Source organism: Trichosurus vulpecula, chromosome 4 (assembly GCF_011100635.1).
Source record: "Trichosurus vulpecula isolate mTriVul1 chromosome 4, mTriVul1.pri, whole genome shotgun sequence".
Taxonomy (NCBI): domain Eukaryota; kingdom Metazoa; phylum Chordata; class Mammalia; order Diprotodontia; family Phalangeridae; genus Trichosurus; species Trichosurus vulpecula.
In genome coordinates, this window is record NC_050576.1 from 146,196,003 (window position 1) to 146,211,161 (window position 15,159).

The following is a 15,159-nucleotide window of genomic DNA, read 5'->3' on the forward strand; positions in this document are numbered from 1 at the left end:
CATTAGGGATTTCAGCTGAGCTTCTTGCAGGCCCCATTACTTTTTAGTGTAAACTTTACCCTTCAAGATATTGCTTTATAACAGCTTGTGTTCGCTTACAGGATAAAGTTATTATTGCACTTGCCTTTGACTGTGTGGATAAGGTGGTTTACTGGACAGACATCAGTGAGCCTGCCATTGGGAGAGCCAGCCTTAATGGTGGGGAGCCAACCACCATCATCAAACAAGGTGGGAGATGCTTTCTGTTGTTCATTGATTTTATCTCTAGGAAACAGGACAGACCTCCATGGTGTGGTATAAGAGGAGATGATATTTCACAATGCAATGAATCAGGCAGGGGTCCCTTGCCTTAAATATCATTCTATAGCCAACTTGCCTTAAGAGTTCCCTTTGAAAATGTACCTGTCCCTAGAAAGATCATAGATTTAGAGGTGGAAGGGACCTCAGAGGCCGACTAGAACAACTCCTTTATTGGGTGACCTACCCTGTTTTTGGAATAAATTTGAGAATAAGGTTGGGAAATGGGATTGGTTTCCAAATCACACTGGACAGATGTCTACTGTGCTATATTGCCTTTGACGGCTCCCTTCCCCTTCCCAACCCCCTACTTTACAGACAAGGAAACCAAAGCCTGAGGAGAAAGGTTAAGTAATTTGCCCAAGGTCACACAGGTTAGGTAGTTGATCAAGACAGAATTCAAACTCAAGCTTTCCCACTCTAAATCTAGTACAGTTTCCACTGAACCAGAATGGGTCCTATCACAGTGCAATCAATAGGTTTGTGTAAATTCTGTCATTGCATAGAGTTTTTGTGTCTTGACTATTGCTTGAAATAAATGGGCCATTAGCTGGACTTAGAGACATTTTCATCCAACAGATCTGTATTGAAATGGCATTGGTTTTTTTTGGGATTTGATCTATAATCTGGACTATAATGTAATAGAAAATCATTTTGCTTCCAACATGGGCTGCTAAATCACAACAGCATGCCTTTAAAAATTGGCTTTTGGCTTTTGGTTTCTCCTAGCATGAAACAGAGCATAGCACTCCAATTTCCAATTTGACATTTTGCTGACCATTCCTATTCTGAAAGGGTCCCAGAGCTTTTGAAGCAGACCCCAGGGCTTTTTCCCTTTGGTCGACTTTGCCAGAGGTTAATGCAGCAGGAATTAAAGTTGAATTAAATATGTTTGGCTGTGGATACAGCCACTGAGTTCTTCGCTACAAAACTCTGTTATCAAGAGACTACTGCTGATTTTCCATGATTGGATTGATGAGTAGAAACTTTCCAGATGCCATTTTGCATTTATTCAGTCGTTCCTTTTCCCAAAATGTTGTGACTATTATCTTCATTTTGAGCTCAAAACTCAGTGGGCTAGGCTAGGCTAGTAGGTCAGTGTCAGCTATTTCCTGTTGCTCTTGGACCTGATAATCACCCAAGACAATTCTGCACAGTCAGAAACGTTCCCAACAAAAGCCTACTTACTCATTGCCAAAACACTGAATGAAAGAACCCGAGATCTGATCCTCGTAGAAGAAAAGTCACTGTGTGAGCTTTTCACCAAAAGCAGGGAACTTCAACATTTGCAGGTTGATGCTTGACACAGAATGCAGCCGTGTTTCCCTTTCCCGTTTGCCTATGTTTTATACTCTGACTTTCTTCAAGTCCCAGCTAAAATCCAACATTCTACAGGAATCCTCCCTCCATCCCTCTTAATTCTAGTGCCTTCCCTCTGTTGATTATTTCTAATTTATCCTGTAAATAGCTTGTTTGCACAATAGTTGTTTATGTGGTGTTTCCCTCCGTTAGACTGTGAACTCCTTGGGAGCAGGGACTGTCTTTTACTTGTCTTTGTGTCTTTAGTGCTTAGCACAGTGCCTGGCACACAGTAGGTACTTAATTGTTGCTGTTGTTAGGGCTCTGCTCATTCACATTCAGCGTTCTTTACTTAAAGTCCCAACCAGATCTTTCTAAACATCATTGTTACTATTATTTTTCATTTAAACATGAGCAAGTAATACAAGATTTGTTGCCTTATCGTCCTACCCAAGCTGCATGCTGGTTGACGTTTTCCAGATCTCAGCACCGTAGGCCTTAAGCAACACGTCCCTGGGGGGGCCTGAATTTTCTTGGAGCTTGAATTGGGACCAAGATTTTTACTGATGAGATAATGAGATGTAGAGCTCCCTCTGGGAGTTCTTTAAGCATCTTATAAAAATATTAAACTCTTAACAATCCCTCCTCTCCCCACCCGTCAGTGTGAGCATGTATGTGTTCTGAGTATCCCACATGGCCCATGTGGGATGGAGTCATTCCAAAGTTACCCCACAGTGATTTATTCTGATTCTGTCTCATGGAATCAAAGGGTGGGACATGACCTCAAGAGGTCATCCTCCCCCTCTCTTTGCCTCCAGGGACATGTGAAATATTTTAATACTTTACAAATCCATACTTTCCTTTGAATAAGAAAGACTTTGCCCCCACTGCAGCTTTTCATTCGTAATGAACTTCCTCTAGGAGGGGGTCTGAGGTGGCTTTGATGTCTCCAACATGTAATGGCTTGGTTCCCATCAGAAGTCTGAGGGGAGAAAGGGTAGGGGCAGCAGCCTTAGTGTTCGGATTCTTTAAAATTTAATGAAAGTTAATACATACTGAATTAAGCATTGTGCTGACTACCTCACTTCCCTAAATCACCCAGGTAGGAGGCTGACTCGAAACAAAAAACACCATAGAGAACAAATTCTTATTATAATTGGGTTTTTTTCCCTCAGCTCTACATTTTTTTAAGTTGTGTTGCTGACTTTTGTTTCCTACATGACAGTTATTTCACAATGTACTCCCTGACTGAACCCTGCCTTATAACAAACAAAAACAGTTAAGCAAAGCCAACTTAAAAAGCTATAATGTCTGATGGGATATACAGTATTCTACACCCATAGACTCCTATCCTTCTACTGAGAGGAGGGAAGTGTATCATCTTTCATTCAGAGGATCATAGTTTTAGAATTGGAAGGCACCTTAGAGAATATATAGTTTTATTCTCTCATTTAAAGATGAAGAATCTGGAGTCCAGACTGGTTAAATGACTTAACAGCTAGTAAGTATCAGAGGTAGGATTTGAATCCAGATCTTCCTGACTCTAAGCTTGGCAGTCTATCCACTATGTCTTACTTTCTAGAATAATAGCTAACATTTACATAGTGCTTTGAGGTTTTAGACCAATTTCAGGTGTTTTCCAGGGACTCGTAAATGAACCCTAGACATTATGGTATAGATTAGAACTGGTCTTGGAGTCAGGAAGACCTAGGTTTAGGTCCTGCCTCTGATACAACTGACTGTGTGTTCCTGAGAAAGTAACTTAACATCTCAGTACACCCTCCCTGATAACTCTATGAATTTAAGTTATAGGCAAGATGCTGATCTGAATTAGTAGAGGGAGTTTCCACATGGGGAGTTTTACTTTCACCAATAAAATCACAGGTCTAGATTTGCTCCCTTCCCTCCCCTCTTACTGCTTAAAGTGAATGAACTTGTCATCACTCTGGCTTTTCTGAAAGACCATAGAAGGGTATATCTTATAAGCCCCCATGTGCTGGAGCTAGCTCGTACTGGCTTGAGAAAGCCAACTGTTAAATTTTCAGTGTGAGCATTTAAATCTCAGAAATAGGCAAAACATTACAAATCAGAGCTTTATTTATTGTTTTTGTTGATTGTCTAAACTTAAGAAAGAACATTTATAATGCAGATTAAACTTAAAAGTTTATCACACGTGCATTTAAACATTTACCAACACACTTCTGCCCATAAACAACCAGGATTTCATTTTCAGACTGAGCTTATGGAAATGGCACGATTGTGAACTGCATGAGTTAGCATTAAGTGAGCTCAAGATATGGTAGCACAGAGGTACCCGTCAGTAACTTCATAATCTTACCTAGTTTACCAAATCTATTTTATGAAAGTCATTTGTGATTTTTTCCATGTTTGATTCTAGATCTTGGAAGTCCAGAAGGACTTGCTCTTGATCATCTAGGTCGCAATATTTTCTGGACTGATTCTCACCTGGATCGAATAGAAGTAGCAAAGCTCGATGGCAGTCAGCGCCGAGTGCTGTTTGAGACAGATCTGGTGAACCCCAGAGGAATCATAACGGATTCTATTAGAGGGTATTTTTTGTTTGTGAAAATATTTATGTCTCTCTGGGATATTTTCAGATAGCAGGCTCTAACACCAGTCTTGTTCCCTTTCCTAAATACAAGACTCCTGGAAATAGTTGATAACTCTTAGAAAACTTTTTTTTCTTTTTCTAGAAGTTTCCATTTTTCAGAAACCCTATTTAGTAGATTAAATCCTATTTGGTAGAAACCTTGCGTATCATAGCTCAGGTGTAATGTGTCCACACCACCTTGTTCTACTGAAAAACCATGCACCAAGAGGCTTTACAACCTGGAAGTATCATATTCCTTACTTGTGTTGAATGTGAATAATGTTGGAAGTGTGACTAAGGTGGACAGCTCCAGAACTCTTACCTGGGTTCCGGTCCACCACTAGCAACAGTTATTATCATTGTCATTGTTTTATCATTCCTTTGGATATCAAACACTGTAACATTCGCAAACAGTACTTTGTCCTCACTTCTTGTGTAATTTGGACTTTGTGGATCTCACTAGAGTCAGTTTTCACTTCATTACATGTATTGGACCTGTTTGCAAATATCATTGCTCCCTCCCCCCCATTTGAGTCCACATCTATGCCTTTATCTTCGCTCCTCAAAGCCTGCAGTGCATTCTGGGTTATTGTACTATGTAGTGACTCTATATAATGAATGATTCTGAAAATAGCTATACTGGTAACGTATCAGCTCAGACTGTGGAATGAGTTTGTTCTTAAACTAGTTGGTCCAATTGGCTTGTGGGAGGAAATATAAACTTTGAAAAGTTAAATTTACCCCTTCCCCATTCTCTTCTTCCTAGCCTATTCATTTTATCCCATGATTTATTTAGTATCTACTGGTATTTTTTTTTACCATAGATTCCTTTTAAAAAAAGAACTTAAAAAAATCCTTTCAATATCACTTCCGTGTTCCTTTGTTTTCTTCTCTTTTCTTCCCCACTGACATCTTTCCTCTTCTAGAAACCTTTATTGGACAGACTGGAACAGAGAAAGTCCTAAAATTGAAACTTCTTACATGGATGGCACCAACAGAAGGATCCTTGTGAAAGACGACCTGGGATTGCCCAATGGATTGACTTTTGATACTTACAGTTCACTGTTATGCTGGGTAGATGCAGGTAACTGGAATGCCCTCGGGTATGCTAAATAGAGAGCAATGCTGGCCCTTGGCTTGGATGGCGTACTTCAGGAGTATCTACCAACAAAGGGAGGGGCTGGGAACTTTCCAAGTGTAATTCATCCCACTCCAAGAGCCTTTACAAACACATCACCAGAACAGACTATACTTTGTTTAAACTCATATTTCTATAGCACTTTAAGATCTGCCAAATTCTTTATATATATATCATCTCATTTGATCCTCAACAACCCAAGGTTCACCCCACTAGTCAGTGTCCGAAGCAGAATTCAAGTGCAGGTCTTCCTGACCCAGTGCTCTACCCATTGGACCACCCAGCTACCTGACCAAAGACTATGTCAGAGCTTATTATTCTTTATGGGAAGGTTCCTAGCAGCAACCAGAACATATTTCTCAAACTACTGTCAACAGACACAGGCAGGGATCTCATCATGAGTTTTTTGCTTTGTTTTTAATCTGAGTCGTGTCCTAGAGGACAGCTTTTTTAGCCAAGCTGGAGAGAAGGGGCTCACCACTACCATCCCTCAACTAGGAGGCAGACCTAGGTCCATCAAGAAAATCTAATGCTAGATCTCCTCTGATTAAAGTAAGATGACTTTACAAATGGTACCAGTCCCTTACATCAGTCTAGGACTTCACTTTTTCAAAAGCCCATTAGTTGGTAGTTATCAGCTGCCATTGGCCTTTGCACCACCTACTTAATAGGGTTATGCTAAACAGTAAATTGCTATAAAAATACGAGTTGTTACTGTGATTGTTAACAACTATCGGAAATAAAAATGGCCTACTCCAAAGAAGGCCTGAGTATGTGAAGGAAGAAGAAAGCTGAATGTGTCAGGGAAAGCTAGGAAAAATAATTTTTTTAAAAATTGAATTTATCCACTAAGCTATGTCATTTGTAACACTGACTCTTTCTCACCCATGTCCTGTTTTTGACACAAAGGGGCTATTTTTCATGCACAAAGAACAAATTGTTTTGTTTCTACACAGGCACCAATCGGGTGGAATGCATGAACCCCAGTCATCCCGGCCAGCGCAAGATCCTTGAAGGGCCCCAGTATCCTTTTGCCGTTACAAGCTATGGGAAGAATTTGTATTACACAGACTGGAAAACGTACGTCAGCTGTTACAGTGTTGGGGCCCTTGCTGTGTTTGCGGCCACAGACCTTCCCATCTGTCCATTTGGCCCAGATTTTGGCCTTCTGAGAAACTTCTCCCCTACTCTCTGAGCTGTCAGTGGCTAAGGTGGGAGGAGGGGGAAGACTAGGAAGAGAGAGAAAGGAGAAAATGAAGCCATTTTTCATCATAATGTTTTGGTTAGCAGAATTTCCCCGTATTTTCAAAAATGGACTTCCTTGGGAATGATGTCACTTTTGTTGTTTCTTTCTTTACCACAGTACTTAATTAGCTGTATATACTGAGTCCCCTTGCTAGCCTTGCTAACCCTGCCTCCCAGATAAAGGTAGGCCAGAGAGATGGCTGCCCAAAGAGCTTCAATCTTAAGCCAGAGAGAGGTGATGAGAATTGCCCGTTGATCCTTGCTTACCTCCAAGAAGTTGGCACCAGGCTTGAAACTCCCCCCCAGGAGGAATATATTCTTGCTCAGGACAAAAGCCTTTTTCCTTTTTCCTCTGGCAACTCTAACTGTGTCTACAAAAAGGTGCCTCTGTAGAACAAACAGACCATGTTTTGTACTGTTTTCTTTGCTGGTAGGAATTCCGTAGTGGCAGTGGATCTCGCTATCTCCAAAGAGACGGACAGCTTCCATCCTCACAAACAGACCCGGCTGTATGGCATAACAACAGCTTTTTCTCAGTGTCCCCAAGGTATCTGTCATTGACATTGCTGGAGTTTAGTGGCCAGTGGTATTGTTGAGTCCCTTGAAGCTGGAGGGAAAATTGAAGTGGGAGTGTGGAAGGAAGTGGGATTGAGTGGGTGGGTGGTGGGATGTCCTATAAATTTGACTTGCCTATGCTCAGCGATGAGGAATAGGTTCCATTAGAATCTTTGGGTGGCCCATCCTCTTGAGCCACCCAGCCAGTCTCTACATACATAGTGACTGTTCAGTCTACACTGAGATGAGGATTGGAAAGTTGAAGGGAGAGGGGAATAGTCTTCCTATGCTAGGCGTAGCATTTTGAGATGTACAATGTTCTAGACAGTTTTTTTAGCCCCTTAAGAAATTACTTTGGGGGAGGCACCTAGGTGGTGCGGTGGATAGAGTACTGGGCCTAGAATCATGAAGACTCATCTTCATGAGTTCAAGTCTGGCCTCACTTACTAGCTGTGTGCCCCTGAGCAAGTCACTTAACCCTGTTTGCCTTAGTTTTTCATCTGTAAAATGGGTTGGAAAAGAAAATGGCAAACCACTCCAGTATCTAAGAAAACCTCAATTGGGGTCATGAAGAGTCGAACACAACTGAAAAATGACTGAACAAGTAATAGCTTTCCAGCCGAGTTTTGGTAGTTTGGGGAGCATAGCTTACAAACCAGAGGATCATTATATTTTGTTCCCCAGTGTGGGGTTTGGTTTGGATGCAAGAAAAAAACCTAGGGAGGGGACTTTCAGCAAAAAGACTCATGCAGTTCTGAGCATCCTGGACAGTTTCACATATTAATATTCTTTCTTTTTTTTTGAATCAAGAGCTGTGATTTAAGTCATGTAATGAGCTCCCTGGTCTGAAAACTCACTTCCCTGATGAGGGTCAGGAACTCATCTGTATCTTTTTTGAGAGTTGCCTGAAGCATTGAGCAGTTTAGTGACTTAACCAGAGTCACATAGATTTAGAACTGGAAGAGGCCTCAGAGCCCATAAAATCCATTTTACAGATGACAAAACAGAAGTGAAGTGACTTTCCCAGGGTCACACATAGCTTGTGTCTGAGGCATAATTTGAACGGAGGTCTCCCTAATTCCACACTGATGCTCTGTTCACCATACCAACTAGAGCTACCTTAAGGGGCAGGATTTGAACCCAGTTTTTCCTGTCTTCAACGCCAGCCTTCTCTCAACTATGCTGACTGCCTCTTGATATTGAGAGGCCAAAAAAAAAAAGAAAGACTCAAGAGAGGGGCCATCTTGTTAACATTGCTGTTCGTATCAGCTCAGATGACTTCCCTTGATACTAAATAAACACACTTTTGCTTCACAACAGGCCACAACTACTGCACAGTGAATAATGGAGGCTGTACTCATCTCTGCTTGGCTACCCCAGGAAGCAGATCCTGTCGATGTCCTGACAACACCCTGGGGGTTGACTGCATAGAGAGGAAGTAATGCACTGGAAACAAAGAAAAGAAAGGAATGCCACTTACATTTACCACACTTTCGACCACAACACCCTACCTTGACATGGGCCAGACTGAAATCAATCTTTCAGAGCCAAGTTGTAATTGACCCAGTGACCAACACAACCTGGGGACCTTCAGTGTTCCATTTGCCACTAAAAAAAATACATCCTGTGCTCTCTGTAATAGGAAAGCCTCAATCCCTATACTAGAACTGTAAGGACCCTCTTGGTGGAGGCTCCTGGAGAAATGCATGAAGCCCTGCCTCCATGTTGTCTGGCTTCTTGAGTCTCAGCCTCTTGATACACAGCCAGCCTGAGCCAACTTGGGAAGAATTGTGAGGTAGGCTAGGTTCCTTTGTGATGGCCTACCATCTCCCTGCCAGGTGCTCTCTTAACCTGTTTCATTGCCCTCCTCTTCTAGTATACATCTTCAACAAATTCAGTTCTCTCATGCTGCCAAAGGCTTCCTACTATAATGTCTTATATAGGCCCTTTTGTTCTACTCTTTACTCTTGGACAAAGAAAACCTTGTGTATGCTCCTTCCCATTTCCTGGGAATTCTACTGTCTGCTGAGGAATTCTTGTCACCTGTCCCCAGTAAAATATTAGCATTTTAATGGTGATGTGAGGTAGAACAGGCCTTAATCCAAATGAATGAATCTAAAATATATTTTAGGCCAGCACAAGAGACATTTAGATGCAAGAGGATTCTTTGGATCATCCCTCAAGCCACACCAACAACTACTCTCTCTAGTGCATCCATCCACATGTACCCCTACCACCAATAATCCAGTATGCCAAGACCATAGAATGTAAGAGCTGGAAGGGTTATTTTGGGTCTAACTTTCTCATTTTACATATGCGCAAACTGAGCTCCAGAGAAGCTACATAGGCAACAATTCATTCCTTGTCTCAACATTTTATACAAGTGCTCTATTCCTGGGTTCCAGATTTCTCTAACACCAAGGCCAGGAAACGAATGCTATGGAGATCGTTTTCTCCTCCCATGTCTGGTCCATTTAGCAGGCTAACCGTCCTCACAGTTAAAATTCTCCTCAGATCTGCTTTTCCTCCTAATTTGATTTCTTTGATTTCACGTGCTTTATCCAGTATCCTCACTCATTATGTGGATGGTCCTTGTTGGCCTTCTACCTTCTCATTCTTGAGGGATGAGTCCTGTCTTCTCATTTTAGGAGAAAAACTGAAGAATTAATGAAGCTTCAGAGGGAGGTATATGGCTGTGAGAAGTAGTGGGGAGAGATAGGAATGGTCTCTTTCTTAGCATATGGTGCTGGGCACATCCCAGTGGTTTGGACATCCTAGGAGGCATTCCAGGAAATGTGTGGCCATAACACTTCAATTCACCATTTATTTGGCACCTACTATATGCAAATCTCTGTCATCATTGTGCTGTGCAGACAGTAGGTACTTCTTAAACATAAACCAGATTGAATTCCTAGTTTAAAAAACCTAATTCTTAATTGTTTATCGATGAAGACTTTTTAAAAGGCCCCTTGCCTCTTTTCATCCCCAGTGCTTAGCATAGTGCCCAGCACATAGTAGGCATTTAATAAACATTTATGGATTGATTGTTCCCATTAATTTTTTTCTAGGTATTTTCTGTGATTGGTTAAAAATGCTCTTTTAGCTGTTTGAGTGGATAGCATGGGATTTTTATATCATCTGCTCTTTAGAGGCCAGTAGCTAATGCCACAGTAGAAATATGGGTCCAAAGCTACGTTTCTAAAGTTGGGGGTTTTAATGGTATAAAGACCAGGGATATTAAAGCTGTGGAATGTAGTGTAGAAGGGAACGTAGTGATTGAAAAATAGTTTTAGACAAAAATAACTGGAGAGGCAAAACAAATGTTAATATTATCAACAAAGAAAACTCAGTAAGTTCTGAGGTGAAGGGATCCATGTGCCAAAGAATAGTTAGTCTCTGTCTGTCTCTCTCTCTGTCTCTCTGTCTCTCTGTCTCTCTCTCTCTCTCTCTCTGTCTTTCTCTCTCTCTGTCTCTCTTTCTCTGTCTCTCTCTTACACTTTCCCTGGCAATGTCATGTAAGATAATCAGCTCTCTCTCTCTCTTTCTCTGTCTCTTTCTTATACTTTCCCTGGCAATGCCATGGAAGATAATCAGTTAAGTGCCAAATGAATAGTATAGTAAGTTCTGTAGGAGTCCAAAGAGGACAGTGGACTAGATTGTTCAGAAAAAACTTCATGGAGCAAGTAGAACTTTCTGTGGGCCATGAAGGATGGCCAGAACTTGAATCAGGGGAAGGGCATAGGGTTGGAAATTCATAGAGTTGGGAACAAGTACAGTGTATTTGAAAGACATTCAGCAGAACAGAGTGGGTAAAACAGTGTTTGTATAAGAAAGAAATGGGAAGTAACATTAGAAAGGAAGCTTGGCATCAGGTTGTAGAGAACCTTGAATGCCAAGGAAAGGAATTTGAATTTTATCTTAAAGGTAAAGAAGAGCCTTCAAATTGTTGGGGGGAGGAGTTCTTCCTCTGAACAAGATAGTGAAATAAGTCATTGGTATTTGAAGGTTAATCTGGCAGTAGTGTGTAGGGTGGACTTGGAGGGGGAGAGGAACAAGTATAAGCAGGGAGAAGAATCATGGGATGATCGCAGTAGCCCAAGCATGATGCTAAGCATCTAGACCAGGGGGATATTACTTGTCAGCCTGTTAAGAGAGATTCCTGTTTAGATGTGGGTTGGACTAGGTAACCCCTGATGTCCCTAACAAAGCTAAGAGCTATATTCAAAATTTCTTTAAAAACTGTATTAGCTGGTAAGGATTTATAGTCTGACCCTTTTCAGGGCCATTTGCATATTTTTTTCCATAGAAGGCTCTTGGAGACAAAGACCTTTAAGACTCAAAGCAATTAAACTATGATGGCAAAACAACAAGTGGTATTTTCTGTCTTTGGAGAGCTTCAAGCAAAGACAGGATGACTTTTTTTGAGGATGATATGGTTGAGATTCATGCCTCAGGTAGAGCTTGCACTAAGTGAGCTTTGAGGTCCCCTCCAATCCTGCAATTCTATAATTCAGTGATTTTTCCTTCCCAAGAAAGGCCTTCCCACACCATCTCCCCTCTATGCTCACTCCAGTTTCTAGCCCCCTTCCCCTCTCTCTTTCTATATATCTATAGAAGAAGAACCTTGGGACCCAGGTGAGGAAAGAACCTTTCCTTACACATGCTAAATACAGTTTTATTTTGTGATGCAAGTGATACATCTCCGAGAAGCACAAAATTGAGGAACCTTTTGGTCCCTCCAGTAGTGTTGGGGTTGATTTGAGGCCTATCCTACAGATGAGATTCCTTTTGATTTATATTTATCAAAACATATCCAGCTCTATATAAAGTGTTTTTCATGATTTTGTATAACTTTTATAACTTCATTTTATTCACATTTTATCAGATACATTTTTTTCAAAAAATTTTAAAAGCTGTCAATTCTAAAAAATGTGCAGAACATTGAAGGTGCTTAATAACTATGTTTCCCCAAAGTTATGCAATTATCAGGTGATTCCCTAAAGTTTACATCTGTACCACTAATAGTGCAAAAAATAATAAAGTGGTTTTTTTGTAAAAAAAAAATCTTCTTGTGCTCAGTGGTGTCACCTTTTCTGAATGATGAATTTTACAACCTACAGTTTTCTTATCACTGGCTGGTTAATAACTATTTTTTAAAATCTGGGCAGGAAACATGATTTAGGAATAGGATTTTTCTAACTTGAGTAGGAAACCTAATTTAACTATAGGATTTGCTTTGGGTTTTTTTTTATGAAACAAGTCCTTTTAACAAACTTGTTTCACACAAATTCAATTCAACACATTTAGCAAGAAACGCTGCTGTCTTGTTTTGTTTTGTCTTGTCTCATTTCCCCTCTCTTTGTATTCCCAGTGCTTGGCACATAGGTACTTAATAAATGCTAGTCTATAAATGATAGACTTTTGTGCACGGTGCTCCACACGAAAGCACAGGATGTATTTTTATGCAGAATTTTCCAAAGATTGTAGTTTTGTGACTGTTGGGGTTCTCTTGGTGAGGTTCTCTATGATATAAAGCATCTTCTGGAGTTGAATAATTCTGAAAAAAAGGAGGAAGAGGAAAGATATTTGGGTAGATGGTGCAAAAAAAAAAGACCGAAAGTTAACAAAACAGTATTTAGTTACCACCCTTCTAAATGTGTATTCTAACTAGGTAACCAACTAGAGAATTTAGGGGAAAGAAAGGCATCAAGCATTTATTAAGTACCTGTTCTATGCCAGGCACTGTGCTAAGCATTTTTATAAATATTTTCTTGTTCGATCCTCACAACAGTCCCTGGGAGGTAGGTGCTATTATTATCCCCACTTTACAGATGGGGAGACTGAACCAGAGAGAGATTAAGTGACCCGCCCAGGCTCACATAACTACTAAGTATCCGAGGTCAGATTTGAAATAAGTTCGTCCTGTAAGACTCTGTAATATATCTGTGATGCCCCCTAGACACCTAATATGTTCGTGGTTTTTGTTGCGTTTTTAAAATGTGGCACCTAGCACCAAACACAGTATTCCAGATGTTAACTTCTGTGTGCTCACCATTGGGTTAAATAATGTGAGAATTCAAAAGAAATACAACTAGTCCATGTGCTTATAAGTCTGTGTGGAGCAATATAGTTCCAGAATACATGAATTCCCACCTTAGAAACTGGTTATGTTCCAAAAGTTTATTTTTAGTTGGAACTCAGAACAGATTTCCCATACTGCAATAAAGAGTAACCAGGTTCCCAGGCTAGCCCATAAAAGTTTTAGGTAACTCATAATGTCACTATATTTTATCACTTAATTTCCATTTTTCCGTTTAGTACTGCATTTAGTACTTTACATTTCCATGTAGTACTAAATCATAAATGTGGATTCTAGGAATATACCCTCCCTAGCCCTTTTGGTTAGAAACAACCCTCTTTCAGGAAAAACAGGGACCTTTCCTCTGGGGATTTCAGTGAACTACAAGCTTTAACTATACATTTCTAGTGAGACGTGGTAGCCAAAAAATGTGGATGCAGTTTTTAGACTGCAGGAGTAATCTGCCCTAATCAGAAAACATCTGGAGTATTATACTCAGTTAACATCTGGAATATTGTGTTCAGTTCTGGGTGTCACAGTTTAGGAAGCACAACAAAAGTAACAACAGCAAACATTTGTTATATACCTATGATGTGCCAGGAATCCTTGTCCTCAAGGAACTTACACTCAACTTGGGGAAGGGGAGATGATAAGTTAGAGACAATTCTGAGGAAGGAGACCAGACAGAGAAGGGCCTTGAGTTTATGATGTTAGATGGGTATCAGTTGACAGAAACTGACTGTTAGGCAGATAATACACAGGAGGCACTGGAGGCTTCAGACTCCAGCCTCTAACAGGTTCACTTTTGATCTGGTCAGATAGGAAAGAGAGCTTCAAAGGGGTTAATAATAAGCTTTATTCTAGTCTAGTCTTCTCTAACACAGTATTGCTGATAACGGAAGCACCACAAACTCCTACAGTATTCCCTAATCATCCTTCTTACAGGGGCCTGTGAGAGGTGGGGGGCAACTACCCCTACATCTCAATGGGGCCAGTCGAGATGGGCACAACTTGTGCATTCAACCCTAAAGTGTTCCCCTAAATTCCCTTAAGCCTCAATGGGGGCTGGTTGAAGCAAACACAGATTCCCCCCTCCCAAGCCTTGTTGGGGGCCAGTCAAGGCACACAGCATTCCAGCTTGTGCATTCAACCATAAAGTTTCCCCAGCTCACTCACCACTGACCACTGACCACCTGCTTTATGCAGTAACAGACAAAGAAGGCATATTGCCAGCAACAGCCTCACAAGTTTACATCACCTCATCCCTATATCTCACTGCACAGTCACAGTGGATGTTTACAGTTTCAGCACGCATGTTTATATTACTTATCCTTATATAATACTGCGCAAGTATGGTGGAAATGTTTTGCACCATGAGCCTGGGAACTCATATCTAATACCTGGGAAACAGAGATTGTTATAGCCATGGATACTGGGAAGCTGAACCCTAAGAAATAATAACAAAAATCCACCTTATACTAAAATTCACCCGACACTGACTAAACTATGTTTAGCAAAGAGAAGATTCAGTATTGAGTGTGAGAAGAGGACCTGATAGCTATCTTTAAGTATATATGCAGAAGAAGCAAGAGACTTGATCTGTTGGCCTCAATGGGCAGAGCTAAGAACAATGGGTAGAAGTTGCAAAGAGATATGTTGAACCTGAAACTTATTAACAATTAGAACTGTCCCAAAGTGAAAAAAGTTTAAGGGCCTTATCTATGGTATGTTCTTAAGTTGGGTGCTTGTGAGTAAGGTATTTCCTATAAATGGTCTCCAATGGCAATCCCAAAGGGGAATTCCGAAACAACAGCAGAACCATTGGAATGTTTTTAACCTCCTAACATACTTGGAAGGGAAAACAACCGTGTGGATTCATCCATTTCAGTATGTTTATTTTAACTTTTTGTGTTCTTCTGGGAGACCTATAGTCCT

The 15,159-nt window shown here is 40.7% G+C and overlaps 1 protein-coding gene across 1 annotated transcript in view; it reads left to right on the plus strand.

Moving 5' to 3' along the window:
* NID1 (nidogen 1) overlaps nt 1-12,295 on the plus strand; it is a 110,311-nt gene extending 98,016 nt beyond the window's left edge. The window contains exons 15-20 of the mRNA XM_036754231.1: nt 102-228; nt 3,995-4,166; nt 5,134-5,291; nt 6,302-6,425; nt 7,025-7,137; nt 8,466-12,295. Of these exons, the coding sequence (XP_036610126.1) occupies nt 102-228; nt 3,995-4,166; nt 5,134-5,291; nt 6,302-6,425; nt 7,025-7,137; nt 8,466-8,587 (816 nt within the window). The 3' untranslated portion in view covers nt 8,588-12,295. The remainder of the gene's footprint in view (nt 1-101; nt 229-3,994; nt 4,167-5,133; nt 5,292-6,301; nt 6,426-7,024; nt 7,138-8,465) is intronic.
* The last annotated feature ends 2,864 nt before the right edge of the window (nt 12,296-15,159 follow it).